We start from the raw sequence: 17757 nt of genomic DNA, 5'->3' as shown, positions 1-17757 counted from the left end.
AAGGCAAACACTTTGAGTAAATACTCTATTTATAAGAATAAAAAATAGTTTGCATCCAAACAACTTGGTTTTTTTTGTAATTTTACTCTACTGGGGGAAGACAGGATTTAAGGGAGAAAAGGCTGAATAACATTTAGAAAGCAACATTGAAAGGAAAAATATATAGCACTTTAAAACCTTCAAACTATTATGAATATCATGTCTGCCCTACCTATAAACTTCAAAAATTTTCACCATTGAAACACTTCCTCTGTGAAGCCAGTTTACATAAATCTCTCATCTAAAATAATTATTTCTTGTCTCATAAGAACAAGTATTGAAAAAATTTAATTTAACTTACAGGGAATCAGCTGAACCATCCATAAATCAACTAGCTGTGGGGATTTAATTGAAGAACACATTTTAGAAGGAGCACACCTGGATGTGCAAAGTCTTGTAATAAGGCTCTGACATACCTGACAAAATCCTTTTCAAACTTATAAATTGAAAAATTTGGATTTTTCTAGGAGTATTATTCTTCAGTCTTCTGCAGCGTTCCACTACTTAAAATAACTCTTCATTTTATAAAATGGAAGTGGTATTGCTGGAGGTGGGAAGAATGGGGAAATGTTTAATAGATGCAGTTTCCACCTCTGGCATTCTGTTAAAATTTTGTATTTTTTTTACAAGCCCTGTCATCAATTTATTTTGACATGGGCAGCAAAGAAGGCACTTAGTGGGACACTGTGCTGGAAGAACAGGAGCACAAGGAGTAGGTCAAGGGAGATGATTGTTCCCCTCTGCTCCATGGTTGTGCATACATTTTTAGAAGCAGCAAGCACAGGAAAGAAATTGACAAAGATAACTGAGTTCAGCAGAGGATCACTGAGAGGCTGTGGAACCAGGGCTGGTCAGCCAGGGGGAGCAGCAGCTTTGGGGCCTCCAAACAGCAACCCCGGCAGCAATGGGAGGAATAGAGGAGATGCAGCTGGGCTGTTCACAGCAGTGTATGGTATGAGGGTGAGACAGCAGCAAAGCTGAAACAGAGAGAGCTCAGGCTGAACCTATGAGGATAGCCCAGCAGCATGGACATGTCCAGCGTGGTTGGGCTGATGACATCCTTGGGGCTTTCATAGTCCAAATGGGTGAAGTCCTGAGCAGCCCAGTCTGAGCTCAGAACTGGCTCTTTCAGGGCTCAGGCTGGAGATTTCCCCTGGTTCCCACCAGGCTGAACAACATCTTGTAAGAAATACTTTTATTTTCTTTGCTAAATGCACTAAATAGTATTAGTCCCTTGGACACGCTGTCATCTTGTTGCTATGTATCTGTCTAATGGCACAAAAGAACTCAAATCATAGAATCATTGGATACACTGAATTGGAAAGGGTTAATCAGGACCATCAAAGTTCAACTCCTGACTATCCCAAGAGTCACATCATGTACCTGAGAGTGTTATCCAAATGCTTCCTGAACACTGTTAGGCTTGGTGCTCTGACCACTTCCTTGGGGAGCCTCTTAACAGTGCCCAGCTACCCTCCAGGTGAAGAACATTTTCATGATATCCAGCCTAAACCTCCCCTGACATGACTTCAGGCCATTCCCTTGGGTCCTGTCACTGGTCACCACAGAGAAGAGATCAGTATCTGCCTTTCCTTCTTCCCTCATGAGGATGCTGAAGACCACAATGAGATCTCCCTTCAGTCAGGCTGAACTGACCAAGTAACCTCAGCCACTGCTCACATGGCTTCTCCTCCAGACCCCTCATCCTCCTCATCACCCTCCTATGGGCAGGAGGCATCCTCATTACCCTCTTTCATTGTGGCACCCAGAACTGCCCCCAGCACTTGAGGTGAGGCTGCCCCAGCTCAGAGCAGAGCAGGACAATCCCCTCCCTTGCCCATGCTGTGCCTGATGCCCCCAGGACATGGCTGGCCCCCCTGGCTGCCAGGGCACTGCTGACCCATGTTCAACTTTCCACAGATGAGGACCCTGACATCCTTTCCTGCAGGGCTGCTCTTCAGCCTCATTCCCTAGTCTATGCACACATCCAGGGTTGGCTCATCTCAGGGCCAGAATCTGACACCTTCCCTTGTTAAACTTCATTTTTTGGTGACCTGCAATTTGTTGAGGTAACCCTGCAGGGCCTCTCTGCCTTCAAAGAAGTCAGCAGCTGCTCCCAATTTAATGTCTTCAGCAAACTTACTTAGATGTTTAACATCTTAATGATTTGGGTGCAGGACTTGAACACTAAGCCCTAAGGTAGAGCCCTGTGGAACCCCACTAGTGACAGGTCACCAGCCTGATGCCACCCCATTCACTGTAGCCCTTTGTGCTCAGCCCATCAGCCAGATCATCCATCATGTCATGTGTTTATTCAGCTGAATGCTGGACATTTTGTATATTTCAGGATCATGGGAGCTGATCATTCTCATAGCCATGGTCCTCCAGCTCCAGGCAGTAGGATCCCCTTTGTCCCTTACTAGTGCTGAAAGTAGAGGCAAAAAAAGTGGTGAACATCTCTGCCTTGTCCATGTCCCTGTTTGTGAGGTGACCATCCTCATCCTGTAATAGGCTGATGTTATTTCTACACTGCCTTTTGCCATTAATATATTTGAAAAAGCTTTTTACTGTTCCCCTCAACTGTGGCCAGCTTCATCTCCAGTTGAGCTTCAGCACGACAAATTTTCTCCCTGCAGTGGTGAGCAGCATCTCTGTAATCCTCCCACGTCACCTGATGTTACTTCTGCTGAGCCTACACCTTGTTTTTTTGCCTCTACCTCCCAAAGGAGATTCCTGCTCAGCCAAGCCATCTTCTGCCTCAAATGCTTGACTTCTGGCATTTGGGAACTGCCTATGCCCTAAGATGGTGCTTCAAACGTGACCAGCACTGACAGACCCCAGCACCTGCAAAAGCATTTTCTCAGGTTACCTTACTGACTGATTCCCTGACCAGCCTGAAGTCTGCTCTCCTGCTCTCCTCATGTCCAGAGCCAAAGTACTGAGTGTATTAATTTTGGAACTGCTTTTACTTCAGCTGCAGCTGAAGTAAAATATTCCAAGTGAAATTTCACTGGACAGTTTCTACAGGGATTACTTAGAATCACAGAATCATCAAAGTTGGAAGAGACCTTTAAGATCATGAAGTCCAACCATTCACCTACCCACCACTGCCACTGTCACTTCTAAATCCAAACCACATCACCCAGTGCCAGGTCCACATGCCTCTGAAACATCTTTCAGGGATGGTGACTCTACCACCTCCCTGAGCAACTTATTGCAAAGGACTCTTGATCCAAGTTCTAAGAATGTAGTCAGCATTGACTATATTAATTGTCTTCAAGAGATGACCTCAGAGGCCTAAATTAGCAGCCCACCCGTAAGGAATTTCTCACCCCAAAGCAGTTAGCGAAGTTAGTTTCAGTGAAAACAGGATTGTGAGGCTTTAAAAAGCACTACCATTCTTTTGAATCCAGGTATGGCCTCCTGAAATTATATGCAAAGGAAGTCATTCAACCTCACCTTGGTAGCACCCAACTGCATCCAAAAGATTTTCACCCACAGTTGATCATTCTGCAATTCATGGAGAAAGCCCGACAAATCTGAACAATACCCTGGGCACGGAACCTCCAGTTTACCACAAACAAAGTAGGAGCAAAGGAAAACTGCCAGAAAGCTGTTCAAACTTTTTCTTTAGAAAAACATGGTAGAGTAACAAAGGCACCACTGTAGTCATGGCATCTTCTTGGCACAGCTTCTACAGGATTAAGACTACCATTCCTTCTTTACTGTAAGATTCAGAGGTGGAGCAGAGGGAGGCAGGTCTGACAGTAAGGACCACAGCTTCATTTGGAAATTATTTGAGGAGGAAGATTCTGTCATGAAGCAGGCTTTCAGGATGAACATATTTATGGTGCTTGTGCAAGGCAGTCTACAGGACATGTTGCTCCCTGGAGGTGCCTGCAGTCAAGGTAGGAGCAAGCTGAGGATTTGCTTCTTTTCAAAAAGCTTTAAATCCAGCCTATAGTGGAACTCTTCAGTCTGGAAGCCAGACAATACCGCCTTCAAAGTAAGTGCCCAAACCATGGAGAGACAAGGATCCTCAGGATGAACTGAAAGGGATATAATTCTTTATTTTCTCTTTCTGTACTGTATTATTGATAATGTAGATTTAGCAGTGAAATACCTGTGAGTTTCCACTGAATCTTCCATAAAACTCAAAACTAAAGTCTTTACTAAATCAGGTGTTATACTTGTTTTTCTTTGCTCTGTGTGCTGTAGGAAACTTCAGATGTCAGAGAAAAATAATTATCAATTAAAGGAAGTAAATAATAAAAATCCCAGGATCTTGTCCTTGAAAGGTGGGATCATAATATCAACAGCACAAAACCAACAGCTATTCTTTTTCAAAGGTCAGGCCTGTTATTTTCAGTTACACCAGAAGCATTCATTTCCTACCTTTCACCAAGATTCATCAGAGTGTCCTGGATTTGCCACAGGTTTGGCTATCAGAAAAAAAATGGGTTATTTTGGGATTTCCTCTTCCATCCTTTGAAAACAAAACACTTTTGGAATCCATGTGTCAATCCCAGTGACTTTACACTGATGGAGTGTATCAAAGAAATAAGATTTTGTAAAAAGATTGAGATCAAAAGCAGGATGTGGTGTTTCATCTCCTCATCCATCCAAATCCTCAGTAGCAGCATTCTGCATTTACATTCCAGATGGCACCACAGATCCATGACAAAGCTGTTTGTTTTTTTTTTTTTTTTTCTTTTCTGTTATACTATTAACAAGAGATTCATTCAGAACACATAATACTCAAGCAGTTGACATTTTACCCCACACATCACTTGACGCAAGTAAGGGTCAGAAACCGGTTTTGCTACATGAAGAAATCATGTGGATTCTCTTTATTAGTGTTTTGATTCTCACAAGATCAAGCAGCTTGATCAAGCAAGCTTCAGTTATCATCTTCTTCCAGAAGTGAAGTTTTTCTTCAGGAAAACACATTATTTGATAAGGAACTTTACAACATCTCAGAGTGCAAAAGGGCTGGCATGTTTCTTGGGAACTTGACAGACTATGATAGCATCCACTTACTGTTTTATTACACACATGGATATTTACAGAAACTTCTCTGCACCTCTTTCACCTTTGAAATTCCTATTGAGTTCATGTGGGTTAACTTGCCCATATTAGCAAGTTTATGCTCTTCACTGTTCATTCTTCCTGTACCCTTTATTTTCCCCTCTACAAAAACTGTATTACTTCAAACTTTAACAGGTCCAGCAAAACCAACTAGATCCTTCTGGCACTAATCACAGAATGACTGAGTTTGGAAGGCACCTCTGGAGGTCCTGGTGCAGCAGGGCCATTTGGAGCTGGTTGCCCATCACTGTGTCCAAATGGCTTTTGCAGATCTCCAATGGAGGAGACTCAACAAACTCTCTGGCAACCTGTGCCAGTGCCCAGTCATCCTCACAGAAAAAAGGGTTTCCTGATGTTCAGAGAGCACAGCCTGTGTTTCAGTCTGTGGTCACTGCCTCTGGTCCAGTTACTAGGCACTAGCATGGAAAAATATATAGACAGGTCAGATTTTTACCATAATTAGGAAAAATACAGAAGCAGCCCCACACTAGCTAAAAAATATCAGTGTTAATACTTTTCATCTGACTTCCTAATGAAATGGATGTTGATCACTCACACTATCAGTTCTTTCCTATTTTCTTTTGAGTCTGTCAGCCATTTTCACCATACTTAGAGCCCTGTGCACAGCTTCAAAGACAAGTGAAAACTTAAAAGTGTTTAATCCTTCAAACTGAAAAAAAATTGTAGAGGGACAGAGAGGCTCAGATTAATGATTCATTAGGACAAATGACAAGCAGAACATGGTTCTTTTATCTCCTTGCTCTTTTGGCAGTAACTAACTGCTGGTATATCACAGTACCCAGACCTCTGAATCAATCACAGACTGCCATTTCTTTGCCTGACCTTGTAAATGGAATTACTACAGCATTAACACAGGCAAAGGCCAGGCTTCATTAGTTCTGCAGCCCATGGGATGTACCCTCTTTTTATTGCAGGATAGAATTAAACTGTACTTACCTTAATCTAAGACACTTTTGTCACAGGGTAATGAGTTTCGGTCCACATATACTATTTTGCACAGTGTTAAAATGGTGCAAAAAGTGTGCATAAACAAAGCTATAGTAAATAGTGCAAAAATGCCAGTCCTCTGTAACAAAATAAGCAGCCTTAGATCAAAACATGTTTGAATCTAGAAACCGTCTGCCCACTCTAGGAGCTTGTACTTATTGGGCAGGTAAAAAGGTGTTGGGCTGTCTCTCAGAGCACATGTAATTAATCAAGAAATAACAGATTTTTCTGCTGCTTTTTAAGAGGGAAGGATGCAGAAGAAAATAAGCCCCTTTCATGCTAAGAAGAAAATGAGAAGTCACCCCTTTCATGTTAATTAATGCATTCAGAAGCCGTACTGAAAGGAATTTAAACTCGTGATAGTCATAAGAGGACAGATAAAAGGAGAAAAAAACAGACCAAGTCAAAGAAAGCTGCATATGCCCTTAGTTAACAGACAGAATACAGGTCTGAAGGAGGTAAGATTTATATTTTTTTGTTTTACATAAGATTTTCAGCTTGGCTTAAAAATTATGCTTTAGAAGAGGCTTGACTTTCTCTGAGTGAATTCAAAATGTTTTCTTTGCTTGGCTAGAATTATCTTCAGTAAAGTCAGTGTGTTTTCTAATTTACTTGTATAGGGTAGGTAGATTAGTGGGATACAATCAAGCAGGATCTGTTGCTGTGCTCTTCAAATTACAGAAACATGATTACGTGTGGATTTCTTCTACTACATTTGATTGAATAGATTTTTAACTGTTCAGATAGCTGTGATTACCACCTTAAGACTTGGGAATAAAGATTGTGATACAAATTCCCTACACTTTTGAGTTTAGATTGTTAGCAGACATAAATCAGTACTCCCATCTGAAATTCAACAGATCTCTGAGAGTCTCCAGTGACTGAAAACCTATCCCCTGAATGTTTACAGGGAATTACAGAATAGAAAAACAAGTATTTTTAAGAACAATATTAGTTTTTCTTCTAAATAGTTTTTCTTGTCCAGGTAAATTGCCTTTTCTTTCTATATTCTAGATTTTGCTTCAGAAGCCTGCCATCACTTGGTACCTAAATAGACCACATCAAATTCTGCAAACTCTGTTACGCTCAGTTGCAAACACCTTGATGTCAGTGGTGATACTAATATGTAGATTATAGTTATGGTTTTGAGCTTTATCCTAAATTGGGACAGTTGTGTGTGTATATGAATCTACTTGATTCTGAAGATATCAGATTATCCTGCCTCTCTAAAATGCTCCCATTAAAACAAAAAAGCTTAAAATATTAAGCCTCAATGATAACAAATTATTTATCACACTGACACACTGTGTTTCTACCCTGTAGGTTTGAACAGGACCAACCTCACAAAATGCCCAGAAGATATAACCACCTGGACAGCAACTACTTCAAAGGGAAAGGACATGTCTATTTTGCAGCAGAAGAGTAAGCGTAAATCAAAACCTATGTTAGCATATAAGCTGGTGAAAGAATTTGTATTGAAGGAAAACCAGAAAATCATATCCAAAAAAGTCGTTGTATATAGATGGAATGCCTTTTAATTATCTTATAGTTCCCTGTAATGTTTGTCATAGCGCAATCTTAGAGAGCCCTCAATGATAAGAAAAATCAGAATTGCAGAATTCAAGAATCTAGAGTTAAATCGTATGATCACAAGTCATCAGCCTTTACCAGGTTTATTGAGGCTTATTTAGAATTTACTTTTATGGCTTACTGTTGCAAGGTGATCTGTATACTAAATCTCTAGATTCACAGATCTCTCTTAGGAATCTCAAAGGGACATTGTCTCACCCTAAAGAATGGTGGAAACCCCCCAGAGAAATGGTTAAAAAAAAGAGCAAAAGACATTAGTGCCATACAAATGTGACTCCCAAATTGTATCTGGCAAATATTTTTTATCTTTGAATTACAATAAAATATGTTTGGTCTGGGATTATTAGAGACACCACCCAACTGGTGATGTTTTATTACATAAGGCAAGTAATCCCAGTGTGCTTGGGATATCCGTATGTGACTGTATGTATCTGTATGTAAGGCTGCTAGCATTGCCTTACTGGGCTCGAAACTTCTTGCAAACACTCATACTGCAAGATAGCTGCTCCTCCATCAGCCCTGGCAAGAAGAATAAACAAAGGGGAAAGCTCTCCAATAGTCCATTCAAAGCAGTTCAATTCTTTAAAAAAAAAAAAAGGAAAAAAAAAAAAAAGCTGGCTAGTCATGTTTTAGCACTTGAAACTAGGCATACTCACCTTCAACTACTGTGAATTCTAGTGACTGCATCTGTAAGTAGTTTTTCTAGATATGCAAAAGTGACCCTCTCCTTCCACTACCAGAAGTATTCTAGATATGAGCCCAGATTCCTAGCAGCACAACTTCATCTTTAACTGGAATGACAAGAAAATGCATACACACTTTCCATACTAGCCTCTGAGTAGTTAGGGAAGGAGTTCGATAGCAAATGTGCAGTCAGAAGTACCAGCTCCAGAAATACATTCTGGGTTTTCTCCTAAATTTGCCCTAAACCAGGACATGGGCATACAGGCTAATGGGTAGCTAAAACAACACAGCATATTACAAGCAGGAAGTCTAAAAATGTACAAAGGGCACCAGCTGCCTGGAGAAGTAGTCCCTCCAAGTTTCAACTGTGCTGGCGAGGTAGAAAAACCAGTGGAGCCATCTCACAGCTTTGGCTGCACCAGAAAGTGACTGCTGAGAGCTCTGTTCTTGGGTTAAACAGGCCTGCAGGCCACACAAAGTCTTAAGGGGCAGGAGCAACTTACAAGATCCACATACTTTGGAAAAAGAAAATCCCTTTGTCTCCAAGGGGCTTCATGTTTCAAACAGCACAAAGGAAGTTGAGACAGAAAGGCAATCTGTTCTGCCACACAAATCTGCTTGCATCTCCTTTCAGGCTTTTTAATTCACAAGGAAATGCTCCTTTATGAAACTTGTAGACAGTAAAAATGACCACAAATAGATATAACAACTCTCTGGTAAGTCGCGTAGGCCTCCAATCAGAGCCAGTGGAAAAGCTGGGGCTAATTACTGCAAGGCAACTAGGCATAAGATATACACAAGTATGTTAGAATAGATTTATTCTGATTCGCATAGCAATTTTTCCCCCATACTCTTTTCCCTTTAATCCTTTCATATATTCTTCTGTTCCTGAACAGGGAAAGAACAAAAAAAAGAGGGAATGAATTCAGTATTTTTCAACTGGGAGGATATGAACACTAAAGGAAGGCTTTTTGTGACTAGGAAATTGGAATTACTTTGTCAGCTTGCTTACTGACGTAAAGTGGAAATGTGCTGCTTCTGCCAAGTCCCCAGTGAGCAGTGGGAAGGATGTTTTACAGCACAGTTTGCAAAGCATATTTTCCCTAAAATGACCCAGTGACACCAATAGTGTGCCTAGTATGGCATGCAAGAACAAAATAGAGCTCTTTATGAATAATTCAAAGTTTCTTACTCATGTTTTAAGGTTGCAATGTGCTTTATGTATCAAAAAAACCCTTTCTTCATTAGAAGTTGTTGCAATATGATGCAATTAGGATACATTTTAAATACTTGCTGCCTAGAGAAATTTAGCATAAACATGAGCTGCATCATTGCAGATGTGGCATTTAATTTATTTCACATTCACTTGCAATATCACAATGCTGTGATTTGCGAGACTTACAGACAGGTATGTTTTTGGAATCAGTAGTCACTGGTAGATAATTAATTTCAACTAAATATATTTTTAAAATGTTTAAGAACTTGGTAGAGAAATTAGCTAACAGCTAAATCTATAGAAACTGACTGAAGTTATTGCTACTTTGCCTATTTTCTGTGGTAAATTCTGCTCCATGCCTTCCTCTGATAAAAAGACACTGACACAAACTTTTGGTCTAACCATACTTGCTTCTGGGAGGATGCATCTAGTTGTGGTGCAAATTATGTTGTTCTGCTTTCTCAACAGAGCTCTGGGTATTGGACTTTTCATTTTGGTGCTGGCAATTTTACTTGCCTTTGGCTGCTGGTATTACAAAAGACGTAGTGGCTACAAAAGTCTGCACGTAAGTGTGGCAGCTCATTTTCTCTCATGCTGTTATTTTGACAACATATTACCTTGATTTGCATGACATTTATGCAGAGAACATCAAATCTGTAACAGGACATCATTATCTCAGGCAGTATTTACACTGACATATGCCACAGACAAAACCACACAATATGAAACACAACCTGTCCTGAAGAACTTGCAAGTCAGACAAAGGGGTAAGAGGAACCAGAAGGAAAGGGGTGTAAAACCAGTTGCCCAACATGTCAGTAAAAAAATTTATCTGTAAATTTTGTAAAATCAGTAAAAAATTATTTGTAGGAAGCATTCTATATACAAAACGAAGAGACATTCAGTATCCATTCATTTAAATAAAATTAATATATTCACTGTTCATAAGATTTACCCCTAAATAAGGACAGATATGATTAGAATAAATCTAGGAAGCAGAGAAGAAAAATAACTATTACAAGTAGATAAATATGCTCACCTATGGGTGTTGTGTGATTCATCCATATAAAGTTTGACTTGCAGTTTCAAGATTCACAAAAAAAAGTGGGATGGGTTTGAGATTTGTTTTCTAAAAACTACTTTAAAAATATTTTCATTTGTGTCTTAGAAATTATTTTTAAAAAAAGTACAATCCTTCTCATAACAACTATTGTTAGAAGTCCCAAAGCTTTATTTTTGAAGTTTTGCTCCCTCTCCTTTGAAAGGGAGGTATTTTTTAATTCTTTAAAATGAAATTTTGTTGTGGTTTAACCCCAGACAGCAATTAATCACACTTGCTTATTTCCCGCTGCCACCCTGGTGTGGAGGAGAATTGGAAAGAAAAAGTGAACTTCATGGGTTAAATAAGAACAGTTCAATAATTGAAACAAAATATAACCATATACTACTAATAATCATCATAATGAAAAGGTGAGAAAGAGAGGAGTAAAACCCCAAAAGAACAAGTGATGCCCAAAACAGTTTCTTACCACCCCCAACTGATGTCCATCTCATTCCTAAGCAGCAATCAGCCCCTCCCAGCCAAATCCCTTATTTTTGTACTGAGCGTGATGTTCTCTGGTGTGGAATGTCCCTTTGGCTAGTCCAGGTCAGATGTCCCAGCCATGAACCCTCCCAGTTTCTTGTGCACCCTCTCTGTGGCAGACATGAGCCACTGAAAAGTCCTTGACTTAGAGCAAGAGCTACTGAACAAAAACATTATGTTTAATAATCCTTGTGTTATCAGCATTAGTCTCATAATGAATCCAAAACAAAGCACTGTACCAGCTGTTTAAAAGAAAATGAACTCTAGTCCAGCTGAAACCAGGACAAAGCTTTATGCAAATATGTGTTTTACAGTATCTTTTACTTAACCTCATATTTTGAAGAAGATATAAGTAACTATTTGGGACTAAAAAACTCAGCAAAGCTCTCATCTTAGTCAGCAAATCCATTTTCTTGTTGTTTCTGGTAATTTTGTCCCATTCTCTTTCTATCCAATTATCCAGTTATCTATCCAATACATATATCAAATGACAGAATACCTAAAAGCTGAACTTTCATAGTGAAATGTTGCAAAAATGAAGGTAATACTCAAAAAAACCCTTCAAAAATCAAACCAATTGCCTGCTTTGCATATCCTGGCAAAAAGCATAATCTGTTTTTTAATTCCTTCTCATGACAGATTTCTACTTTCTGGTTTTGAAAATCATATTTTTCTTAGGCTATTTCTGGCTAGGGAAGAACTGGTACAGAAAGCGTACAAAAGAAATGCTGAAAAATGAAAAACAAAAAGGTTGGGGATTAAGGAAAGAAATAGCTGGCATAAAAAATAGAAGGTATTTGGACACATGAGATGTCAGTTCCTGAATCAGTCTGAAAAATGTGATAGTTATTTTTCTGGCAATGTAATTGGATTACACAGGAGAGAGAGCACATGTATCAGCAGAGACAGCAAAAAGTGTTGTGAGATGAGGTATCTTTCTTACTTGCATTGTGTCTAATCCCAGATTCTAATACATACTGTTTATGTGCTGCCAAATTTTGCTCCAACTTCACAGTCTCTTCTTCCTTTCACCTTCCCCATATTTCTTTATGATTTGTCACAGAGCAAAAGCTCTAGCGTGAGCACAATACGGAACGTGGTGGGTGACGGAGAAATACTGGACTGCAAAATGGCTCTGCAGAACTACAGAGACTTTAATTCTGTGGTAAGTTGCAACTCAAGATCTCACTTAAAACTGAGTAAGACATGGTGAGATAATATTGTTAAACAGGCAGTTGATGATTTCTCCTATGGTGTATTCTCTCATACTTTGAGTCTTCAATGCTTCAGTATCAACTTAGAAAGTAGTATTTGGAAAATTTTGTACTGTGAAAAATAAAAAGAAAATTACATTTACTATTTAGAATTCTTATTTTAAAGTTATTGTCTTCAATTCATATTTATTCTTAAATTGTATGATCATTTTGCAATCTATTAGAATGATGCAACACCTGAATGCTGAAATATACTGAAAAACCCCAAACATCTCCCTAACCGATTTTCTGCCATTCAGACAAACAACAAATGGATTTGGTCTGGTATACTATATTCTGACAACCAGAGAATATTATAAAACTTCAATGTGTTAGCCCTTCTAATCATTACAGAAAGATGAACATTTAAACTTTCGATTTTCAAAAAGGTAAATTAAGTGATAAGTATATATAAATGGGTGCATTTAAATTGCTTTAGAACCAAGAAGAGGCTAACCTCGAACAATTTTAAATAAGCTGATCAAATTTTTACCACTAGAAATATGACAATATGCTTGCATCAAGACTTTTAAAGAAATGCTTCAATATTTGTCTGAATTATCAATCTAAAAACACCCCATATAAATAAGAAAAATATTCCTGCCTTTATAACACTGAAAATTCTCTCTTTGGATGAAAAATAGCAATAAAGTGAATCTGATGCAAAACCAGAAAACGTAATACCAAAAAAGTAGCCTTAAAAAATAGGCACAATGAATGAGCTCAGCTTCTTTAAGTCATAGAACTGTATCTAATATGGCAGTAAATAGCTTGCTGTGTATTTTTGTCATTTTCTTGTAATTTTCCTTGTAATTCAATTGGGATTTTTTGATCTTTCACAAACATTTTCCTTACCATAGGTACCTGATGCTCCACCAGCTTATGGCAAAATTGCTGCAGATCAATCACCACCGCCTTATTCACCATAACATGAAATTTGAAACCCTAAACATACTGATTCCATTTACTCATGCTCGCTCTTTATTTCCTGTATATGGCTAACTTACTTAAAGCTAAAATCATACAAAAGAAAACAACATGTTTTCATTAGCAGTTGCTGAAAACTATTCCCACCTAATTTACAGAACTAGTCTTTGAAATGTCTTAATAAATCTGAATGTGCTTTTGTTTTAAGCTTTTCACTTCTTGCAGTCAGATTAATACATTATGGTCTCGTCATTTTGAATCCTTCATAGGTCTACATAGCTCTGTAATCACACACTATTCAGTATTAATCAGAGTAAAAATTGTTGTTTGTTTTCATTTTCCTCATTTAGTTTCCCTTTCTTTAAACAATAATAAAAAACCCCAAAACACCAAAACAACAACAACAGACACGCACAAAAAAACCCCACCAAAAAACAAAACAAAACAAAAAAAACCCCAAACAAGTATTCCTTAGAATAGGATGTAAAATAATCTGTCACAAAATGAACGAAACCATTTGACTACATGTCTTCTTACAGACTGTTTTCCTCACCAGCAGTTTTAAAATCAACTTCCAAAAAGTGACTATGTTTTACAACACACTTGTTTATATACCTGTAATGAATTAATTCCTTATAAAACATGATCAATCTAGGCAATCTAGGAGTTTCTGCTCGGAGTCCATACTATTTCATACTGCAAATGGATATAATGACATCATCTTTTGTTTCCTTGTGACAGTCGTGAGAGAGCAAAAGAACTTTGTAAATATAAAGACTTACATGCCATTTCTTTCTAATATGATAAAACTATATAAGAAAATGTACAAAAACCATGTCTCTTGAAGAATACAGAAGACAGCAGACTCCTAGATGGTAATTTTCGTGGCTTGCCAGAACACTAGCAGTAATAAAAAACAAAGGATTTTGATATGCAGGAACTGGCTACATACATTTGATAAGTTACTGTTTACTCAGCCTTTTTTCCTATTACTTGCTTGCCAGATTATTACTTAAGATTATATGCAGATCAATACACTTATACACAAGGCCTGATATCTCACAGCAGGAGGCAGCTAGAATGGTACAATATTCATTAAAATCAAAAGTAGCTACAGAAGAAAACTGATTTCATAAAGCAATTATTAACTGCTATTAGTAAAGGATCTAGTTCTTTGTCATCACATACACAAATACAAACATTAAAACAAAAGAAGTTTTCAACACAAGGCACGGTTACTTGCCTAACATAACTGATAAAAAATAAAGAAGCCATTTTTTAAAAAATATTTCTTCTGTAATAAAAATGTTTATACAGATTAGTAAAATGTTTATATAGATTAGTAAAATTTTATATAGATGAGTAAAATTGTTGGAAGGTAATAAATATCAGTAATTCCTGTGAAAGGTTATAATCCATTCATATGTTTTTATAAATTTAGTTGATATATTTATTTAGAAACTTAGAGATGTATTTTTGTATTTTAACCTAAAAAGCTGCCTTACCTTTGTCATTTCCCATATCCGCCTGTCAGGGAAAAACTGTGGAATTATTTAGCAACAGGAAGAAGAATACACAAGAAAACATAAAAAATGCCATCTTATAGCTAGTAAGCACTAGAGATGTAGAACACAATGGCTGACTAATTTTCTTGCAAGACTGGTAAGCTAAAGCTTGGGGCTGATATCTTTAGCAACTCAGCACTCTGCATTTCTCTACTCTAAGGCAGCATCCTTTCAAAAGACTTTAGTACTACAGTGGAATAGAACTGATATATGCAGTCATTTTCTCATGTCTGAGGAAAAAATCAATTAAAAATTAATAGAGATCATTTACTATAAAAAAGTGCTTAGAGTTCAAAAAGCTTTACTTGATTGCACATATTTTTAGTAGTGACAGAATTAAATATATTACCAGACGTTGCAAAAGCTCATGAGGAAGTTAACACTGATGAAGTAGAAATATTAATTTCTTTGTGGGACTACATAAGGCTAAATTGTTAAAACTCTTCAGCAGCCAGAACTGGAACAATTAAACTTTGAGCTGAATTTACAGATACTTAAAGGATAGATAAGACCTCTTGGAAACCTATCCTTAGTTTTCAGAAAGTCATCTCCTTTTTTCTCCTGGTGAAAGTAGTATTTTTGCTTTATAGACACAGACAGTGGTCTCAGATTTAAGTGCATTAAAATAAGAGCATGAAATAGAGCTTCACAGAGGACTCAAATAGTTGTAAATTTCATCACTCATGCTGAATGCCATTCTAAATTCCATTTTTTAAATCTGGCTCTATACCCAGTGAGGGTACATGGCAAAGTCTGGCTGCTGACTCATTAAAACAGAAAAACACTGATACAACACAGGTCAGACCTTGAAAACAAGAGACCTGTAATTGCCAAAGCTGCATGATGCAAGAACTGGTACTTTCTGTATTGCACTCAATAACACTGCACTTTACCAAAGACTAGTTTAAACATTCCAGGATATCTGTTCCTTTAAAGAGAAATGTATAGAAATGTTTTAATTACTATACATGGAGAACATGGTATAGGGTGTTCAACCTTCCTGGAAAGTCTTTAAGATTAGACAGTTATATGACCCCAGCAACTGGTCACCAAAATTTAGATTAATAATTTCCTTAGTTTGGTCATGTATGTAATAGAGAGGACGTAAAAGTCAAAGATCTTCTGCCCCTTTGGTTTTTACCCTCTTTGCAATCAGGCTGCTATCAGATGCCTTGTATTACAACTATAATTTTGAATAAACATGATATTTGTGCTTCATTTTCTTATATCAAAAAAAGCTAGTGAAGTAATTCATGGGCAATTTGAGTTTTTCCCCAGGATGCTGACAAAGAAGTGGCTGGTCATAGCTGGAGAATGACGCTCTGCTTGCTGCTTATCAGCGCTATCAGAGCAGCAGACACACTGTTATTACAGCTTATCTGAACAAGAGGATCTTAGAAACTTCCCCATAGCTATGCATGGAACCCTTACGTAGATGCAACAAGTACTTCAAAAACAGACCCCTTACTAATGTTTTGGTCAGATTGGTAAATTAGAATGGCAATAGCAGTTACACTGTGTGTAACACAGACAGTGTTGGATTCCTGGTATGATCCTGTTGGAGCATCTACTTTCTAATGCAATTACAAGCCTTAATGTAGCCTTCAAAGCTATTGAACAAAGGTAAAATGCAGCAGGTCTCAATGAGTTCAATCCTCCTGGCATACTGCACCAGGCAGCAAAACACCCTCTCGAGGAAAGAGCCAAAGGCTATAGCCTATACATGTCAGAAAGTTATCTTAAAAGAAAAGTACCACAAACCTTCCATAGGAAGCGCTTGCTTTTTTAGAGTCTCACTAGTCTAGTGTAAATGACTGGCATTTGGAGCTGGTTGCTGGGAGAATCCAGTGACATTCACCTCAGCAATGTCCTTTGGCTTAACTTCTGCTACAGCTGGGGATGTATGTATATTATCTTGGCCTTAAGAACTGTATTAGCCATATTGCTTGTAATTTTTCAGTGATATACTTTGATTCATTTTTATGTCTAATATTGGTAGAATATCCATTACTTTGTTGGTGTTATGTCCATGTACTCATATGACATAAGAGTACACTTTTTGCCTTTAAAAGCAAACTTCTTTTCACTTCTTATGTAAAGGAAAAGATTAATGAGTGTCTTTGGAGAAGTAGCATTTATGCACTTGTACTTTTCTGTTGACTATGTATTAAACTGTGTAACAAGGCTGAAAGGTTGTTGTGTGTTCATGCCATTTCATTAAACATATTTTATTGCCCATTAGAGCTGAAAAGTGCTTGAAAATTTCCAGTGTTGTCTTTTGGACACAGATCTGCACTGAACTTTACATGCAGCAATAAAGGTAAACTAGCAGCAATATGACATTTAAAAAGCTATCTACCGGTATTATCTAAACATCCCATATATGCTGTCAGCTAAAATTCAGCACTTGTGCACTTTTTGGAATTGACTCTCCATATTTTGCAGCCTTAGAGAACCTCAGATTTTTACATTACTTCTTTTACGCAAAAAGTCTTTAACTCAAAGGCAGCAGCCTTAGATTTCTAATGAACAAAATGAACAGTTGCTTCCCTTGCTGCCAAAATCTAGCTCTTCTAGATGTTTTGTCCACGTAGATTTACTCTTGGGCCAACACAAAAGACTACATTTTTGCGGGTAGTGGTGTTCCTAACTGCCTTGTACTCACAGCAATATGAACAAGAAAGGCTCATCCATCTTATCCTCACCACCATGAACCATCTCACAAATCCCACTGGATCACATCTCTCACACTGGAACAGATTGCCCAGAGAGGTTGTGGAGTCTCCCTTACTGGAAATATTC

General features: G+C 38.0%; 2 protein-coding genes across 2 annotated transcripts in view; one reads left to right on the top strand and one right to left on the bottom strand.

Annotated features, from left to right (window-relative positions):
- The first annotated feature begins 5897 nt into the window (after positions 1-5897).
- MLANA (melan-A) lies at positions 5898-17146 on the top strand. The gene is made up of 6 exons (XM_053932878.1): positions 5898-6593; positions 7150-7241; positions 7459-7557; positions 10094-10190; positions 12274-12375; positions 13324-17146. The coding sequence occupies exons 1-6, from the start codon at positions 6555-6557 to the stop codon at positions 13390-13392; spliced, it is 498 nt and encodes a 165-aa protein (XP_053788853.1). The 5' UTR covers positions 5898-6554; the 3' UTR covers positions 13393-17146.
- Positions 12345-17757, bottom strand: part of KIAA2026 (KIAA2026 ortholog) — a 62688-nt gene continuing 57275 nt past the window's right edge. The window contains exon 11 of the mRNA XM_053932869.1: positions 12345-12536. The gene's annotated coding sequence lies outside the window, so the exon portion shown is untranslated. The remainder of the gene's footprint in view (positions 12537-17757) is intronic.

Source organism: Vidua chalybeata, chromosome Z, assembly GCF_026979565.1.
Source record: "Vidua chalybeata isolate OUT-0048 chromosome Z, bVidCha1 merged haplotype, whole genome shotgun sequence".
In the NCBI taxonomy this organism is placed as follows: domain Eukaryota; kingdom Metazoa; phylum Chordata; class Aves; order Passeriformes; family Viduidae; genus Vidua; species Vidua chalybeata.
Note: the sequence above shows the minus strand (reverse complement) of the source record. Positions and strands in the feature narration are given on the sequence as shown.